General features: G+C 35.8%; 1 protein-coding gene across 1 annotated transcript in view; it reads right to left on the bottom strand.

The window, feature by feature from the left end:
• Window positions 1-16057, bottom strand: part of LOC131152964 (suppressor of mec-8 and unc-52 protein homolog 1) — a 97239-nt gene extending 81182 nt beyond the window's left edge. Inside the window, exons 1-4 of the mRNA XM_058104948.1 lie at window positions 15823-16057; window positions 15177-15387; window positions 11102-11254; window positions 397-445 (exon numbers count right to left, since the gene is read on the bottom strand). Of these exons, the coding sequence (XP_057960931.1) occupies window positions 397-445; window positions 11102-11254; window positions 15177-15387; window positions 15823-15854 (445 nt within the window). The 5' untranslated portion in view covers window positions 15855-16057. The remainder of the gene's footprint in view (window positions 1-396; window positions 446-11101; window positions 11255-15176; window positions 15388-15822) is intronic.
• Window positions 16058-16445: the final 388 nt, after the last annotated feature.

Below are 16445 nucleotides of genomic sequence, written 5' to 3'. Positions count from 1 at the left end.
TTTGGTCATTGAACTACTCAGCTCCAAGCAAACAATGACTCCAAATACGATAGGGAAAAGGCTTTGGAGAATTGTACCAACAAACACTGAGTTTACTTTTGGCCAAATTGGAAGAAAGTACAACTTTTAACATTTCAAAACTCATATCAAGGTTATTTCTACCAAGCATTCTCCAAAATTCTAGTATGTTTAAGGCACAATGATTTTAAGTGCATCATTTTATAATTAACAGAGCGTGGACCCTTTCCAAGTTCATTATCGAATGATTTCTTCGTTCATTTTTTCTTTTTTCCAGTATATATAAAACCAAAAGCATTCTTCAAGATTCCAAAATATAAGAAAATATTAATGCATTCGCTTGACGTAAAGGTAAGTAAGAAGAGGAAAGACCAAAACCTTGAGCAATTTGTGCACGACGTTTTTCTTTTGTAACGTCTTGATATGCCTGTCACATGACACTTATTGTATAAGTAGTAACAGACTAAATAATAAACTCATGAAACAAAACAGAAGGGGAAAAAGAAGAGTTGGCTTAATATAACAGCATTCGCACCACATGCACAACGTTCATAAAATAAAAACAATATTTTAGAAGGAACAATCCAGGGTTGCCTTGAGGCTCACCTCAAGACTAGGCATGTGTAAAATTCCCTCAAGGTATAGTCTAAAATACTACCAAACTACTGAAAGGCAAATGCATGGTACTGTAAGGCTTACACATTTGTGCAGAAGGTGCCCATTCGTGCTTTTTTGTTTGACGCTTTGGCCATTTTGAGATTGTGCATTTTAATGAGTTTGTGCATTTCAAGTTCAATTTGGTTTTAAACTAGCTGGCAAAATTTAAGATGTATATATAAAGGATTAAGGAATGCCCTAATCTGAGTGAACTAAAATTCTTCCATGGTTAAACCTAAAATCTTTCCAAAACAGTTGAATGTTGCATCTTGGATCCTGGACCTAGTTTAAACTTTGCAACTTTATGAGTATCTCTTAGCATAGTTTACTTGAATGATTTTAAGTTTGTTTGCTTAGAATGACCAACTAATTTACAAATTATACATGAATTTTCTTTTTCAAATCTTATTTTCAATTTTCTTTATTTTCAATATATATATATATAATTATATAAATTCTTCTCTTATGCTCACCTCACGAGAGTTAAACACATTGCATTACTGATTTTTGGAGCCCTGAAATTGTGCTCTAAAGCATGATCATTCCAATAACCTGAAACCCTTTGTGCCTCAGAACAGTTTCAATGGGCTCAATTGCTATCTGGACTATCACCGATTTTTGGGGCCCTGAAATTTGGCTCTAAATTTGTAAAACATGATTCAGATATTAGACCTTGCTACAAATACTAACCATTGGCTGAACCATAGACAAACAAATCAAAGCCCTGTAGTGTTCATTAATTGACTCAAATGCTAAACATTGAGCACTCCAAGCCCAATCCACTCCAAGCCCACACCATCCTTGAGCCTATGTGTGTCCATCCCCTTCACCCCACAAACAAAAGCAGCGCTGAGACCCTTCAAACCCTCAGCGGCCATCGCTACACCAGGCAGCAGCACTGACCTGTCACAATTGCTGCATCAGAAGATTCACAATTGCTTGATCTGACCTTTCTAATAGCACCTGTCCAACTTTGCAAACAAGGTGATCAGAAAACTGAAACATGATCCTATCTTGAGATTTGCTCCTCTTCATAGCACATACCATGACTGCCACACCTCAACGAATTGCAAATCAAGATTTTTGATTTACAGAGATTTTCCAATAGCACATCTGCCACCCCTAAATCGAGATTTCTCTTTCATATGGACGAACCCTCTCCTCAACCCCAATCTTTTCCAGTAACAAATCAAAGGATTTCTTCAATTTACAGAGAATGGAGATTTTCCTACATACCTGACATTGCTCAAACCCAGTGAAAAGAAAAAGAAGTGTCAAAAGGGAATATGAGAGTGAAAACAGGGAAACAGGGAAACATGGTTGAGAACCTTTGATCGCTGATTATAAATCTGTCTTGAAACATTGATTTTTGATAGCTTCTCATTCATGCAGCTGCAGTCAAGGGATTGCAAGCACCACAGGATGATTCCTCAAACCCTTAGTCTCCAATGCTTGGAAACTCTGTTTGGTTTGAAGCAGCTTCTGTAAAATATTTATCACAATAATCTACCTTGGCAACAGCCCAGCTGTTCTATTTATTTATATCAGCCTCAAAACTTCTTGGAGAATCTATAAGCTATTACAGACTTCACACTTAACAGTCTTAACCCCTCCAGCAAACAAGTAACTGCTATATGTCCCAATTACATTACTTTAAAGACTACACAAAGTGACCAACATCTGATTAAGCTTCAAACTCAAAAACTAAAATGACAAAAAAATCCCTAAACATAAACTAACAATAGAATACCTCAAAGCTGATTTCATTTACATGCTAACATATAGTTTGGATCAGAAATTAAGAAATTATTCTGTGCTCTGAACAGAAACCTGAAAATACTGCAGCAAAGTGAGGGAGTGAGAGAGAGAGAGAGAGAGAGAGAGAGAGATCACTCTAGGCACTCATGTCATGCCTTCAATAACTCACAGTTTCGTTAATCAAAGCTTACCTAAGTATGATGATTATAAAGCACATAGACTCCAACACTTGATGAGCAGGAAACATGGAGCTAAGTAAACTAGGGGTGAAGGTAACAAATGAACAATAAAGCTCTCTGCCACTCATATGGGATACTAGACTCACAAGAAAATAAACATAAACTCTCAGAAACCATGGAATAATTTAAGCTTGACCAAATTACCTTGAACATGAGACACCCTAATGCTAGGAAATTAGACAACACTAAACATTAGGTTCTGCAAGGCTGCTTTGGGTACATAAGTAATTTTTTTTAGACAGAAGAAAATTTTATTAAAACAAAGAAAAATAATGCATAATGGAGGACCAGGAGTCCTCCCTGGATAACAAAAAATATAAAAACTATAAACTACTGAAAGAACCTGAAAAAACAATACAAGTATCAATTAAAAGAGCGCTTCCCTCCAATCTCCCATGATGTCGGACAGTGGTGACCCCAAAAAAATCCACAAGAGTGCAGCCAAATGGATGCGAGGAAAGTCACTCTATCCCAAAATAATGGTGAGCATGTTGAGCGACCTTTAAAAATCCTAGCATTCTTCTCAATCCACAAGGTCCAAAGAATGGCGAAGATGGCCACAAGCCAAAGAGCCCTTCCATTTCTATTCTTTCCGAAACCCCTGAATTTGACCAATAACGAGTCTTCCACCTTTCAAATTCTGCGTGTTAATCATTTCCAAGATCACAGTCCAACCAAGAGCTCAAATCTTCCCAGGGACCTTATCCTAAAAATAATGTGGTTGCAAGGAAAAATGTTGGGCGAGGGGGGTTTTAAAAGGTGAGAGAGAAAGGATTTAGAAGTGAATGTACCCAAGGAAACAACCTCCCACACTCTCCTGTCCTCATGAATGGTAGGAACATGATGGTCCAAGAAAGAAAGAAGGATAGTGAGCTCCTAGACCCTCTTTCATCGAGAATCCTAAACCTGATTTTAAATCGCATTAGCAGGTAGCTTAACGTAACAGTAATAGGTGCAGCAAGAAGCAGGAGTTGTGGATGTTACATAACAGGAAGTGGGTGTAATGGCCGTGAATTTTTTTTAAGCACGCACAACCTTATGCATATTAATGTATTTGCATTTTTTAAGCTTTTAACCCTTCTTAAGATTTTTAGGTTTATTTTGGATCCTTTAGTTCAACTAAGTAAGTTGTTTGGCAAGGGCAAGAAATTCACATTTGTTTTAAACCACCATTGATAGAAAAATTATGTGTGTGTGTATTTATACTTTTTCATCATTCTTATGTGTGATAAATTAATTAATAAAACAAAATAATTATACACTCTATTAATCAATTAAGCACATAAGACATACGAAAAAAGACATACATTAACAAGAATAAAAAAGGTAGAAACTGAAAATTATAGTACATAAATATCAAATTGCTAATATTATCAAAATAAAATATTTCTTAACAAATTAGTATTATCAAATTGTTATTAATGCACCTCTTACATAATGGTTGTATGTAACAGTCGCAGCCATTATTTAAGCAGTCATTTGGTATCATTGTCAAAAATTAAAGAAACGAAAACTGGAAACGAAAACCAAAAACCATAAATAGAAACTAAAAACTAGAAACCCGCAACCTGTTTGGTTAACATTGATAAAACTAATACAAATTAAAAAAATTGTTCATTTTCCTTTTCAAATCAAAATAAAATAAAAATATGATTAAAATAATAAAATTACAAATAATACACATTAAAAAATTTACTATAATAAAAAATAAATTTTATTATAATCATTTTACTTAACTGTTCTACTTTCAAATTTTACTTTACAATAAAAATTTTATTGGACATGAAAATTGGAAATAGTAAAAGTATTTTGTAATTGTTTTCATTATTATTTTTTAAAATTTATGTATATTTTTCTTTTATTTATACTTAAATTCATATGACCATTTAATTTTGATTTTAATTTAAAAGTGCATAAAATGAATAATTTATTTCAAAAAAATTATTTTTGGATATTAAAATTTTCTAGCAACAAGTTGCCAAAACAACTGAAAACCATAAAATCCAATTTCCAATTTTTTTGGCAAACAACTAAAAATCAGCAACAGAAACAAAAAACTGACAACAGAAACAAACACGTTTTTATAATATGTTCTTTCACTGTAGAGCAATAGCAACAGAAGACAGAAAATAGCAATGATACCAAACAGACCCTAAATCCATTATCCTAAAGAAATGGAAATCCCAAAAAGGACCCCCCAAGTAGAAATGAAGGTGCTTGACAGTGTTGTGTAGCAATGAAAGCTTGAAAAAGCAAGGAAATATCAAGTCCAACAAAGACTCTCCCACCCACATCCTCCTAGAAGTGGATTTTTTTTGCCATTACCCACTTTAAACCAAATAAGAGGAAAGAAAAGATGAACTACTTGGGACAGGAATTTCCAAGGACACGTGAGAGGTAATGCCACTGCCTCTCATCTCCTACCCATCCCATCTGATCCGATACTTGCTCTTATCACCTTGCACCACAGGATGTCAATCTAAAGGAAACCTCCAAAACCATTTGCTTATCAAGGAGATGCTTTTGGATACCACATTCTCGATGCCCAAGCCCCACTCAGACTTAGGTTTGCTAACCACATCCCAGCTAACTAAACGGTCTCCCCAAAACCCAACCAAAGGAAATCACGCATTAGTCTCTCTAGCAATTTGGTTACTTTCGAGGGAATCCTAAACGAGAAGAGATTATAAATAGGAATGTTAGAGAGGACAAGCATTAATTAAAGTGGCTTGGGCCCTAAGAGAGAAATAAGATTCTTCCATCCCTCCAATCTCCTAGCCACCTTTTCTATCACAGGATCCCAAAAGACTTCAAAGTTTGGGTTCCCTTCTAGAGGGAGACTGAGATAGGATAGGGGCCACTTAAGGGAGTTGCAACCCACGAAGTGAAATTCTAAATAACTCTTTCCCTCATATTGATGCTTGCCACCCCACTCTTGTACACATCAATCTTCAAGCCAAGATTTGATCAATTTTAGCAACAAAAAAGACTTCAAAACTTTGCGAAATTGTCCTCAAGAAGAAGCAAGGTGTCATCAACAAACTAGAAGTGAAAGATCTCCGCTTCCTCCCTCCCCACATGCAAACCTCTACCAACTCCACTACCCTGAGTGTGGAAAAGCATCGTACTAAGGAAGTCAACAACTAAGGTGAACAAGAACTGGGATAGTGGATCCCCTTGCCTAAGACTTCTAGAGGCCCAAAACCACTCTCTAGGTTGACCATTAATGATGACAGACAAATGAGTTAAGCTAAGTCACCCCTTTGTTCACTTTCTCCATTAGTCCCTGAAGTCTTTTTTGCCCAACACCTTATCTAAAAATACCCAATTGACCCTGTCCCAATCTTTCTCAAATAGAAGCCCCTTCCTACCCCTACTCACATCCTCAACCACCTCATTAGCCACTAGTATTGCATCAAGGATTTGTCTATCATGAATGAATGCGAGCTATGCCATGGTGATAATGTCCCTCAAGACAAATCTAAGTCTATTGGAAACACCTTTTGACAGGATTTTGTACAGGCTAGTAACTAGGCTTATCAGTCGAAAGTCCTTGACTCTTCTAGCTCTCTTATTTTTTGGTGACAAAATTGGAGTTTGCACTAATATTGACCACACCCTTATGATAGATTTCATCAAAAAAAAAAAATTAGGGTACCACCTTCCAACACTCCCCAATTATCCTAAAAGAACGCCATCAAGAAACCATCTGAGCCGAGGGACTTATCTCTGCACATGTCAGAAATTGATTTTCTAATTTCATGGGCCTCAAAAGGCCTTTTCAGCCACTAAGCATATCTCTCTTGGATGGGACTCCAATTTAGGCCCCACCATCAATCTATTTGAGATCTCCTCAGAAAAAAGAGTTTTATAGAACTTCGTAATCTCAACTCCAATCTACGATTGACCCCCCACCACTTGGCCAGAATCTAAGATCAGCTCATTGATGTATCCTTTCCGTGTTCATCCATTTGCAACCCTATGGAAATAACCAGAATTACAGCCCCCCTCCTTCACCCATTTTCCCTCAACTTTTGACACCAATACATGCCCTCTCTCAATAAGAGGATTTCTAACTCGTTACTAAGTGTTAAATAATTGGGTAAAATGGAAGACCAAACCTCAATGATAATCTCCCTTATATGTATAGTACATAACAATGACCATAATACCCTTACTAACTCACACTTACTAACATAAACTCTAGAACATACTAATAATCCAAAATAACCATTAACACTCCCCCTTAAGCTAGAGCATATATATCATATGCTCCTTGCTTGTTACAAACAAATTTAACACCAACATCTTCCAAGGATTTCATGAAAAAATTAGCAAGCTGCAAATCAGACTTCACATGAGTGGTTGTAATAAACTTCTGCACAAATTTTTCTTGAACAAAGTGGCAATCAATGTCAATGTGCCTTATCTGCTCATGGATGATCGGGTTGGAGGCAATATGAATGGTAGCTCAACTATCACACATCAACTCCATAGACTAAGAATGTGAAAAACCCAAATCTTCCAACATGCTCTTCAACAAAATACATTAATAAGTAGTGTGAGTCATGTCTCTATACTCTGACTCAACACTGAACCTAACACAGTTTGTTTCTTACTTAACCAAGAAACCAAATTAGCACCAACAAAATATATAGTACCCAGTTGTGGATCTTTTGTTCCAAGGTGACTCGACCCAATCTACATCTGCACATCCATAAACATGAGTGTGACCCTGATCCTAATTTAAGAGACCTCTCCCAAGTGAGCCTTTGAGATATCTCCAGATGCTACATTCCAATGACCTGCTCTCAGAGAATCAAGAAACTAGCTCAGAACACTTGTTGCTAAAGATATATCTAGTCGAGTGACTGAGATAATTCAACTTTTCGACAAGTCTCCAGTACAGTAATAGGTTAGGCAACAAATCACCCATAACTGGAACTAACTTACTATTTGGATCTATGGGTGTATCGACAGGCTTGGATCCCAACAACCCAATCTCATCTAAAAGATCAAGTACATACTTCCTCTGTGACAAGGCAGATCCTGTACTAGATTTCGATACTTCTATACCCAACAAGTACTTTAATGGTCCCAAGCCCTTGGTCTAAAAGTTAGTCTATAGGAAAAATTTTTGCTCTTAAATGGTTTGCTCATTATCACCACTAATCACAACGTCATCGACAAACATAATAAGCAAAATAGTGTTCAATGGAGTGTGACGATAAAATACAGAAAGATCAATTGTACACCGCTGAAAGCCAAACTCAAGTACTACAACACTTAATCAACCAAACTATGCTCTGGGAGATTCTTTTAAACTATATAATGATTTCTTGAGCCGACACACTGAGCTTGACTCCCCTTGAGCAACAAACCCAAGTGATTGCTCCATATAGACCTCAACATGAAGATCACATCTAGGAAAGCATTCTTCACATCTAACTGATGTAAAGGCCAATGACAAGTAGTGGCTAAGGAAATGCACAAGTTTACTAAGACAAGTTTAGGGACCAGAGAGAATGTGTCAAAACAATTCAAACTATACACATAAGTATATCCCTTAGCAACAAGGCGGGCATTCAAACAAGCAATAGAACCATCAGGATTGATTTTCACATTGTACACTGAGCAACAGCCAACCACAAATTCAGGAGGAAAAGGCGCCAAATCCCAACATTCATCATATAGCACATGCATCTCTTCAGCCATTGTATTCCCCTACCCAGAAGGGGAAGGCTTCATAAATATATTTTGGAAGAGCAACGAAAGACAACATACTAACAAAACATTTACACAAAGGTGACAAGAAATCATAGCATATAAAATTGGAGATTGGATGTTGGGTGCAAGTGTGTTTACCTTTACGAAGAGCTATAGGAGGGTAACATCATGGGAAATAGGATCATCTTACGAGGGGAGGCGCAATAGAAGTCGGAGGAGGCTCTCCTCCCTTAAGTTGCCATGTGTATACCTGCAAATTGGGATGATTCAAGCGACAAGAAGAACTCAAACTGCATAAAGTTGTAGGAGGATTGGGCATAGATAAAAGTTTAGGATCTAGAAGACAAAGCAGAGGAAAGGACTCATCAAGGTCAACAAAACTCAAGGAATCAGAGTAATATGGTGTAGATTCAAAAAGGGTGGCATTGGCAGAGACAAAGAATTGATGTAAAGTAGGGCTATAAGATCAATATCCCTTTTAAGTACATGAATAGCCCAGAAAAAATACATTTGATAGCACGAGGATCCAACTTACCTATTCCTAGATTTAACTAATGAACAAAGGAAACAAATCTGAATATGTCAAGAGGAAGACAAACAAAGGAGCCTTAGGGAAGATAACTGAATATGGAATTTTACCACCAAGGACAAAGGATGGCATTTTATTGATGCCAGAGAAAAGTGAAATTGACGACACCTTAGAAAACTTCAGGGACATTTGATACGATAGGGTACAAATGAGGCAAGAGATGACTGATGGATCATACTAGAATTAGTCATATTGGCAGCAAACTGGGTATTGAAGAACTCCTTAGTCTTTAGCATTATCGCTACGAAGTGTCCTGGCTGGCAAATCAAACTGAGTATTTATCTAAGGACAAAAGGCACAAAAGATATTAAACAACTCAAAACAATCTTTCATTAAAGTATTAAACACAACCAAGTCATTCTAAAGTTGTCATTGACAAATGTAACAAAGTGCCGAAGCCCTAACTCAACGTGACATGACTAGGACCCCAACCATTGGAATGGACTAGCATAAAAGGCCTGTTTATCAACTCGGGAAGTGAAGGGAAAAATATGATGTTTTCCGAATTGACAAGACTCACACTCAAGATTAGGCACAAAACACAAGGTAGGAACCAATTGTTTCAACTTGTCCAAGGGCGGATGACCAAGGCAACGATGGATTTGAAGTGGTGTAGCAACGATTGTGCAAGCAATGGGAGGCTAGAGCGACTCATAGTAAAGTCCACGAACCACACATCCTATGCCAATTGTCTTCCTCGTCTTTAGATCCTAAGTAACCACAAAATCAAGAAAGAAGGTTACAAAACAATATAACGACTTTGTAAGCTTGCTAATTGACATAAGATTGAAGGGAGAATTAGGAGTGTAAATAATGGAAGAAATAGAGACAGCGGGAGTAGTATTCTAGCCCTGCAAGTTTAGAGAGGATACCATTTTTAGCATCTGTGCCATTTCCAAAAATCTCTTTATTCCAATCTTCCAACTTAGACTTTAAGAATTTCAGCTTCTTCATGAATTTAAAACCCTCCCATCCTTCCATCTAACCCTCACTCCATCACCTCTAACCCTCTCCCTAAAGGAAGGATGAGTTAACCACATGTTCTCAAAATGGAAGGGAGTAAGCCCCCACTTCATAGGGTTAGACTCTAGAAGGAGAGGAGTAGTGGTCAGAAATGGGTCTAGGGAGGATTTCTAAACGAAATGAGGAAATTCATCCTCCCACTGATCTATAAATAGAAATCTGTCAATACGGGAGCGTGCCTGTCTATCCCTGAAAGCCTCCCAGGTGAAAGTGTCATTATCGATAGGGATACCTCTAAGCCTACTATCCCAAATAAAGAAGTTAAATCTTCTCATACACGTGGAGCTCCTACGGTTCTCTAGGACCTCTCTAGAGTTGCGAGACACATTAGTACCCTTCCCCCCCCCCCCAAAAAAAAAAAAAAACGACAAAGTAAGGGCTACACAAACCAAAAACATCTACAAGCTCCTCGAGGAATTGACATTTCAAAGAAACACCATTCGACCATATATGGAAGAAAAATGCCAATCTCCTACACCCCTAATGTTAAAAGGTGGATAGACAAACAGTAGGACCCCTCGAGGATTTTCTTAAAGGACTCTATCTAGTATCCCAAACAATAATTTGACCCTTAAATGCCTCCAATGAAGGAAGATAAACCCAAGAATTCTGTTTAATTGTGAAGGAATCAACCTCCCTCAGCTAGTTTCCTAAAGAAACAAAATATCAAGGTTGATCTTTGATATAAGCTCCTTAACCACTCTACTCTTGCCCCCAACTACCTAGACCTCTAAAATTCCAAGGAAGGATCTTCATTTTGCACAAAAAAGCACCCTAGATGTGACTTACCATCCTTGTCATATTTAATTGACAAAGCCAACTTCCCCAACTCTCTCATACGTTTCTTAGCCTTTCTAGTGTCCCCAAAATCCCCTTTCCTCAACCTCATTCTCTCACCTCTAAAGTTCAGATCAAGTTTTCTTTTTGATAAATGAACTTAGAAGATCACATCTGCTATTTTCTTTTCATAAAATGCATGTCATAAGAAGAACATATATTATGCCAATTACATTGACACTTTTCTCACCAATAAAAACATACAGGAAACTAAGAGATTGAACTTTGAAAAGTAAATGCATTTCAGACTAACCTCATGCGGATCAAAATAAGTTCGAACTAAAAGATGCTCAAGTCGCAAATATCTTTCAGGTTGCTCCTGCTTCATGACACCCATAGCCTGAGTTTGCCTCAAAATAGCACGCGCAGTATCTAGCTCCCGAAGTTCAATCATTTCTAAAACAATCTAGAAAATAGAAAATATGAGAAAATAGAGAAATTATAATTTGTTAAATAAAGCAAGGGGAAGAACAAAATATTTATAAAAAATAAAAAATAAAAAACAAGGTTTGTGTGCAAGTGAATGTCTGTTATGGACCTTGTTATGCTGAGTTTCAGTTCAAGACAACTAAAACACCTAAACACCATCGTGGACAAGGTCCAAGCGACATGCATTTGTATTTTGAAGGTGTCCACATGTGCATGCATGCATGAATCTCTGCGTATGCGCCAAAAAAGTGAGGGGATATGTATCATGCATGCCTTCATCAATAAGAGGAAGGGTGGTGTCCAATTCATATGTACTGTTAAGGATCTAGAATTAACCTTTCTTACATTTCGGTGATCTTTTATTACATGTAAAAAGGTGGTTATTAGCACCATAACACATAGATGCATATGGCCTAGGGTCAAACAAACAGGTCCTCAACATTAGTAATTAACAACTTTAAGAACACGAATGGATCACAACCTGAAGCGCCCTGAGGTTTAAAGCTAGACCATTACGATGCTGCCACCCAGGCAAACAAGAAATTTATTGCCTGTAGAATATTATGTCCACACAAATGACGATCATTAAAATCCAGGAAAAAAATCTTGAGGTCTGTTGGATACATCTATAAAGCTCATAGTTAATGACTTAACAAATCACTACAATCTATTTTCTGGAAATGTCATTAGTTCCAAATTCCGTTTCCCCCATTTTCCAAAACCAATGAGTCCAAATTCTAGGACCTATTTTGAATCTCATGGCCAAGTCCAATAAAAAGCCAACTAGCCAAGCTTATAAAATTTAAAAAATAAAAATAAATAAATAAATAAACAAGAATACAACATACAAGACGAGCTCCACTCCATGAACCGAGCAAAGGAGCAACAAAGAAGGCTTTAAGTCTTAACCCAAGCATAAAAATCATAGAATCTATATACAGCACCTACTACATTCAAATACATATCAAAAGGCAAACAATAAGAAGTGTTGTCAACATTTACTTTTTTCATTTGCAGTGTACTAATTTTTACAAAATTAATTTGAAATATTCAGCATCCAAGTCTCATCACACCAGCCAAATGCCTTGATAACTAATTCCAGAACCATTAAGAGGAAAAAGGACAAGGGGAAAGAAATTATGATACTTCGAACTTTCAACTTTTTTTCCAACAGTTTACTTATTTCGCATTCACAAGTAGTTTCTAATGATTGTCACTTCCCCTCAAATCAAATTTACAAATCTTACGGGGTTTTTTAGTATCACTGTCAAAAATTATGCAAACAAAAACCAGAAACAAAAACCAAAAATAGAAACCAAAAACCAGAAAGTAGCAACACATTTGGTTAATATTTGTAAAGTTAAAACAAATTAAAAAATTATTTAAAAAAGCTCATTTTTCGTTTTAAACAAATAATATTATAAAAATATGATTAAAATAATAAAAGTGCAAAATAATACAAATTTAAAATACTATAATAAAAATAAAATATTATAATTATTCTACTAAATTGTTATATTTTCAAAATTCACTTTACAATAACAATCTTATTGTACATGACAATTGAAAAATAGTAAAAATATTTTGCTTTTGAAATTTATGTATATTTTTATTTTAATTATATTTAAATTCATATGATCATTTTATTTTATTTTTATTCAAAAAGTGTGTGCAAAATGAATAAATTAATCCAAAAAAATTATTTTTGGATATTAAAATTCCTGGCAACACATTGCCAAAACAACTAGAAATCAAAAAATCTAGTTTTCAATTTTTTCACAAACAGCCAAAAACTGACAACAAAAACAGAAAACTAGCAACATGAACAAACACTTTTTTATAATACGTTTCTTCATTGTGCAAAAATAGAAACAAAAAATAAAGAACAACAACAATACCAAACAAGACAGATGCCAATCAAGAAGTAGGAACATTTGGTTTGTTGAAAAGTTCATCATAAACCTAATGGCGAGGGAGAGGGTTCATTCTAAGTTGGTGCCTTAAATCATTCCCTATGCTAAATGGAAGTGGTGGGAGTGATTGCCCCTAGAACATCACCTCCTTTGGCATAAAGTGATTAGGACTTACATGCCAAGCATGGCCTCACACAAAATGATTTTTACAGTTGGATCTGCCACTTCTCTTTCCCATGTAAGACATAATATTGGTGATGATTCTCGTATCCATGAAGGTGTTTGCAACAAGAATACACCTTTTTACTCCAAAATTTCCTTGACTTCATCATCTTTTTATTCAGAATGCTCCTATACCTTGTTATTACACTTTTGAACGGGTTCTCAATTTCTCAAATTTTCTTTTCTTTTCTTTTCTTTTTTTGTTTCCAAAAATTCAAATGAGAGATGAATCATAAACCACCTCTCATTATCCTTGTTCTTGGCACTTGTCCATGGGTCTATACAAGAGGATTTGGTCTTTGGATGGTACTAGAACCTATAACTCATATATCCTAATCTACTTTTCTTGTTTCTACTCCTATTCAAACCATTTCCGTCAGCTGAACACATATGGAGACTCCAACTCCAAGTTTAAAGATTTCCTTTGGTCCACATAATCCATATTCTACAATTAACACCAACAGTACAGTAAATTTTCTTTTCATAAAGAAGAAAAAATGTGCAGAAGGAGAAAGAGTTCTCTTTGCAATCATCCATTTGGCAACAACTTTGGATATAGAAAAGTGGAAAATTTGACTTGGATCAAATTTTGTTGATTCCATGGGCAATTGCAGGTTAATTAATGTGGTGTATTTGTGCGGACCCAATGTTACCGTTCTGGTTCATGGAACAAGAATCAGATTGTGGCACAGCATATGCTCTGAAATGTGGAAAGTTGGGGGTATACTTATGTAGATATATTCGTCAAAAATATTTAATAGCACTTTTATGTTTTGGAGAGGATGTTGAAGTGTTTCAAAATCTAAGTTTCAAAATCTAAAAGAGATTTTCTTTCGTGAAATAGATAAATAATGAACTAGGAGGGAATTATAGTGGTATGATTCTCCACTTTAACAAATAAATACATATGTTATGTGAAAAATATTGAATTAAAACCTAGTACCATTAGATTTAGCATTTCAAAACTAAAATGTACATGTTTTGGAACATTTGTACCAGTATGTGGTTGGCTACGGTGTCAGTGATTTCTAGTAACTATGTGCTGACCATAACTATTGGGTGTTTCAAACCAGAAGCAATAATGGCTAAGCTAAATAGATTTTTTAGGAATTTTATTTTCATGTGCATACATTTTCTTCAACTAGATCATTTTTTATTAGTTTTTAGATGTTATGAATTCTACAGCGTTACAGCTATTTTTCCCCGTTTTTTTCTGCGTTTTATGTTTTCTTCTCGCAGTTCGATGGTGTACCACTGCACCTTGCTGTATAAAACGTGTGTACTTAGGCTCATTCCCTTGGCATCTTCTGATGAATTGTACTTACATAAAATAATAATAATGGTAAAATCAGAACAGCACCACAACCTCCAATTGATTTATCTCAATATGTCAACCACATATAGACACCACATAAAGGCAATAGCATTTTTAATTTTTTTTATAGCAAAAGAAATTTCATTAAAAGGGAAAGAATTTACAAGGGGAGTGAATCATAAAGACTATAACATACAAAGGAAATATTTTTTAGACAAAAAGCATATGCATGTAATTGGTGCATTGTAGGACGGTAGGAACCCCCCCCCCCCCTTTCCAGGGGCGGAGGCAACAACATGTGCATATCAATTATGCACCAATCAACTTGACATATGAATAATAAGTTAAAAAAGGATATAGCAGGTAGAAGCAGCTACTGGATCACAAAATTTCAAACATGTGCCAGAGGAAATGAAAATATTTGCTCTACTGCTTTATGTATTTTTTACCTGTTCATACAAATCCTCTAGTTTCTTTTCTGGGAGCTTAAGTTGTGCCACTTGAGGCAATATTGCATCCCATCTTCCACTATTAATATCTGCAACAAATGTTTCAAGGCTGTCCACTGTATTCAAAGAAACCTGGCACTCACTCTGCAACGTCTGAAAGGTTTGGTGCAACGAATTTTCTTTGCAAAATTGAAGGACAATTTTAATGACGCTGCAATATATTATATGTCAGATTAGATTTTTCTGCCATCCTAGAAGCCCGGCAATTATACTTTTATATTCTGATCAGAAATTGAAAAAAAAAATAGAAAAATGTTAAATCCAATCAACTTCATTCCATTCTCATTTCCTTAGACTTCTCAGCATCCAACCAAAGTTTGAAGTTATTATTAAGAAATGGGTTGCTAAGGAAAAGCAACAGGGCCGGAAAAGGAATACTCCACGAAACTTTTCAATTTATTTTCCCATAAACAAAAGCCAAAACCTATGTAATGTCAAGCATATCGCCATGTCAATGCAGGTCAGAGATACGGGATAAAAGAATCAAGCAAATGCCTCCGTAACCTGCTGCTTGGTTGCTGAAAAGAATTCAGTGCACTATCTTTGAAGAGTGGGAGTGAGAAGAGAGGGCGCGACAAGAACTTACTCGCGAGCTTCGATTTCCAGGGTTGACGCCATAGTTGGCGAGTAGAGCTGAAGGCAGTAGAGCCCGAGGGCCGCTGTGCCTGCCTGTCCTGCGGGTTAGAGGGGGGGTGGGGTGGGGGTTGGTGAGAGAAACACCAAATGGGGGGAAACGTTATTTGTTAGGGTTCCTATTTCGATTTAGAGTATCTCTGGTTCGCTCTCAATCTTTCTTTCTTTTTTCCTTGCATGGTCTAATGGAGAAAAAATTAGGTACTTCTTAATAATAAAATGTTTGGTTAATTGGTTCGTCTTTTGGAATGATTATTAATTTAAAATTTCAGTTCATTGAAAAATACAAATTGAAATTGAATTATTTTATTCTTTGATCTAATTACAAATTTAAAACACTACAAATTTAGATTTTTCATCTATAATAATTAATTATGAATTTGATATATTTATTATTAAAATTTAAGCGTTGGTCTTATGATAATATAATTTTTATTAATTTAAATTATTAAAACTGTATATGTTATATATTACCCATGATTATTGAATTGGTCAAATTAAAATGAACTGATATTTGAAAGGAAAAAAAAACTAAAATTTTCAAGTTGAAATGAAAGAAAAAATGATTAATGACCT

The sequence above is a fragment of the Malania oleifera genome, chromosome 4, assembly GCF_029873635.1.
Source record: "Malania oleifera isolate guangnan ecotype guangnan chromosome 4, ASM2987363v1, whole genome shotgun sequence".
Lineage (NCBI taxonomy): Eukaryota > Viridiplantae > Streptophyta > Magnoliopsida > Santalales > Ximeniaceae > Malania > Malania oleifera.
This window is presented reverse-complemented; position numbering and strand designations above follow the sequence as displayed.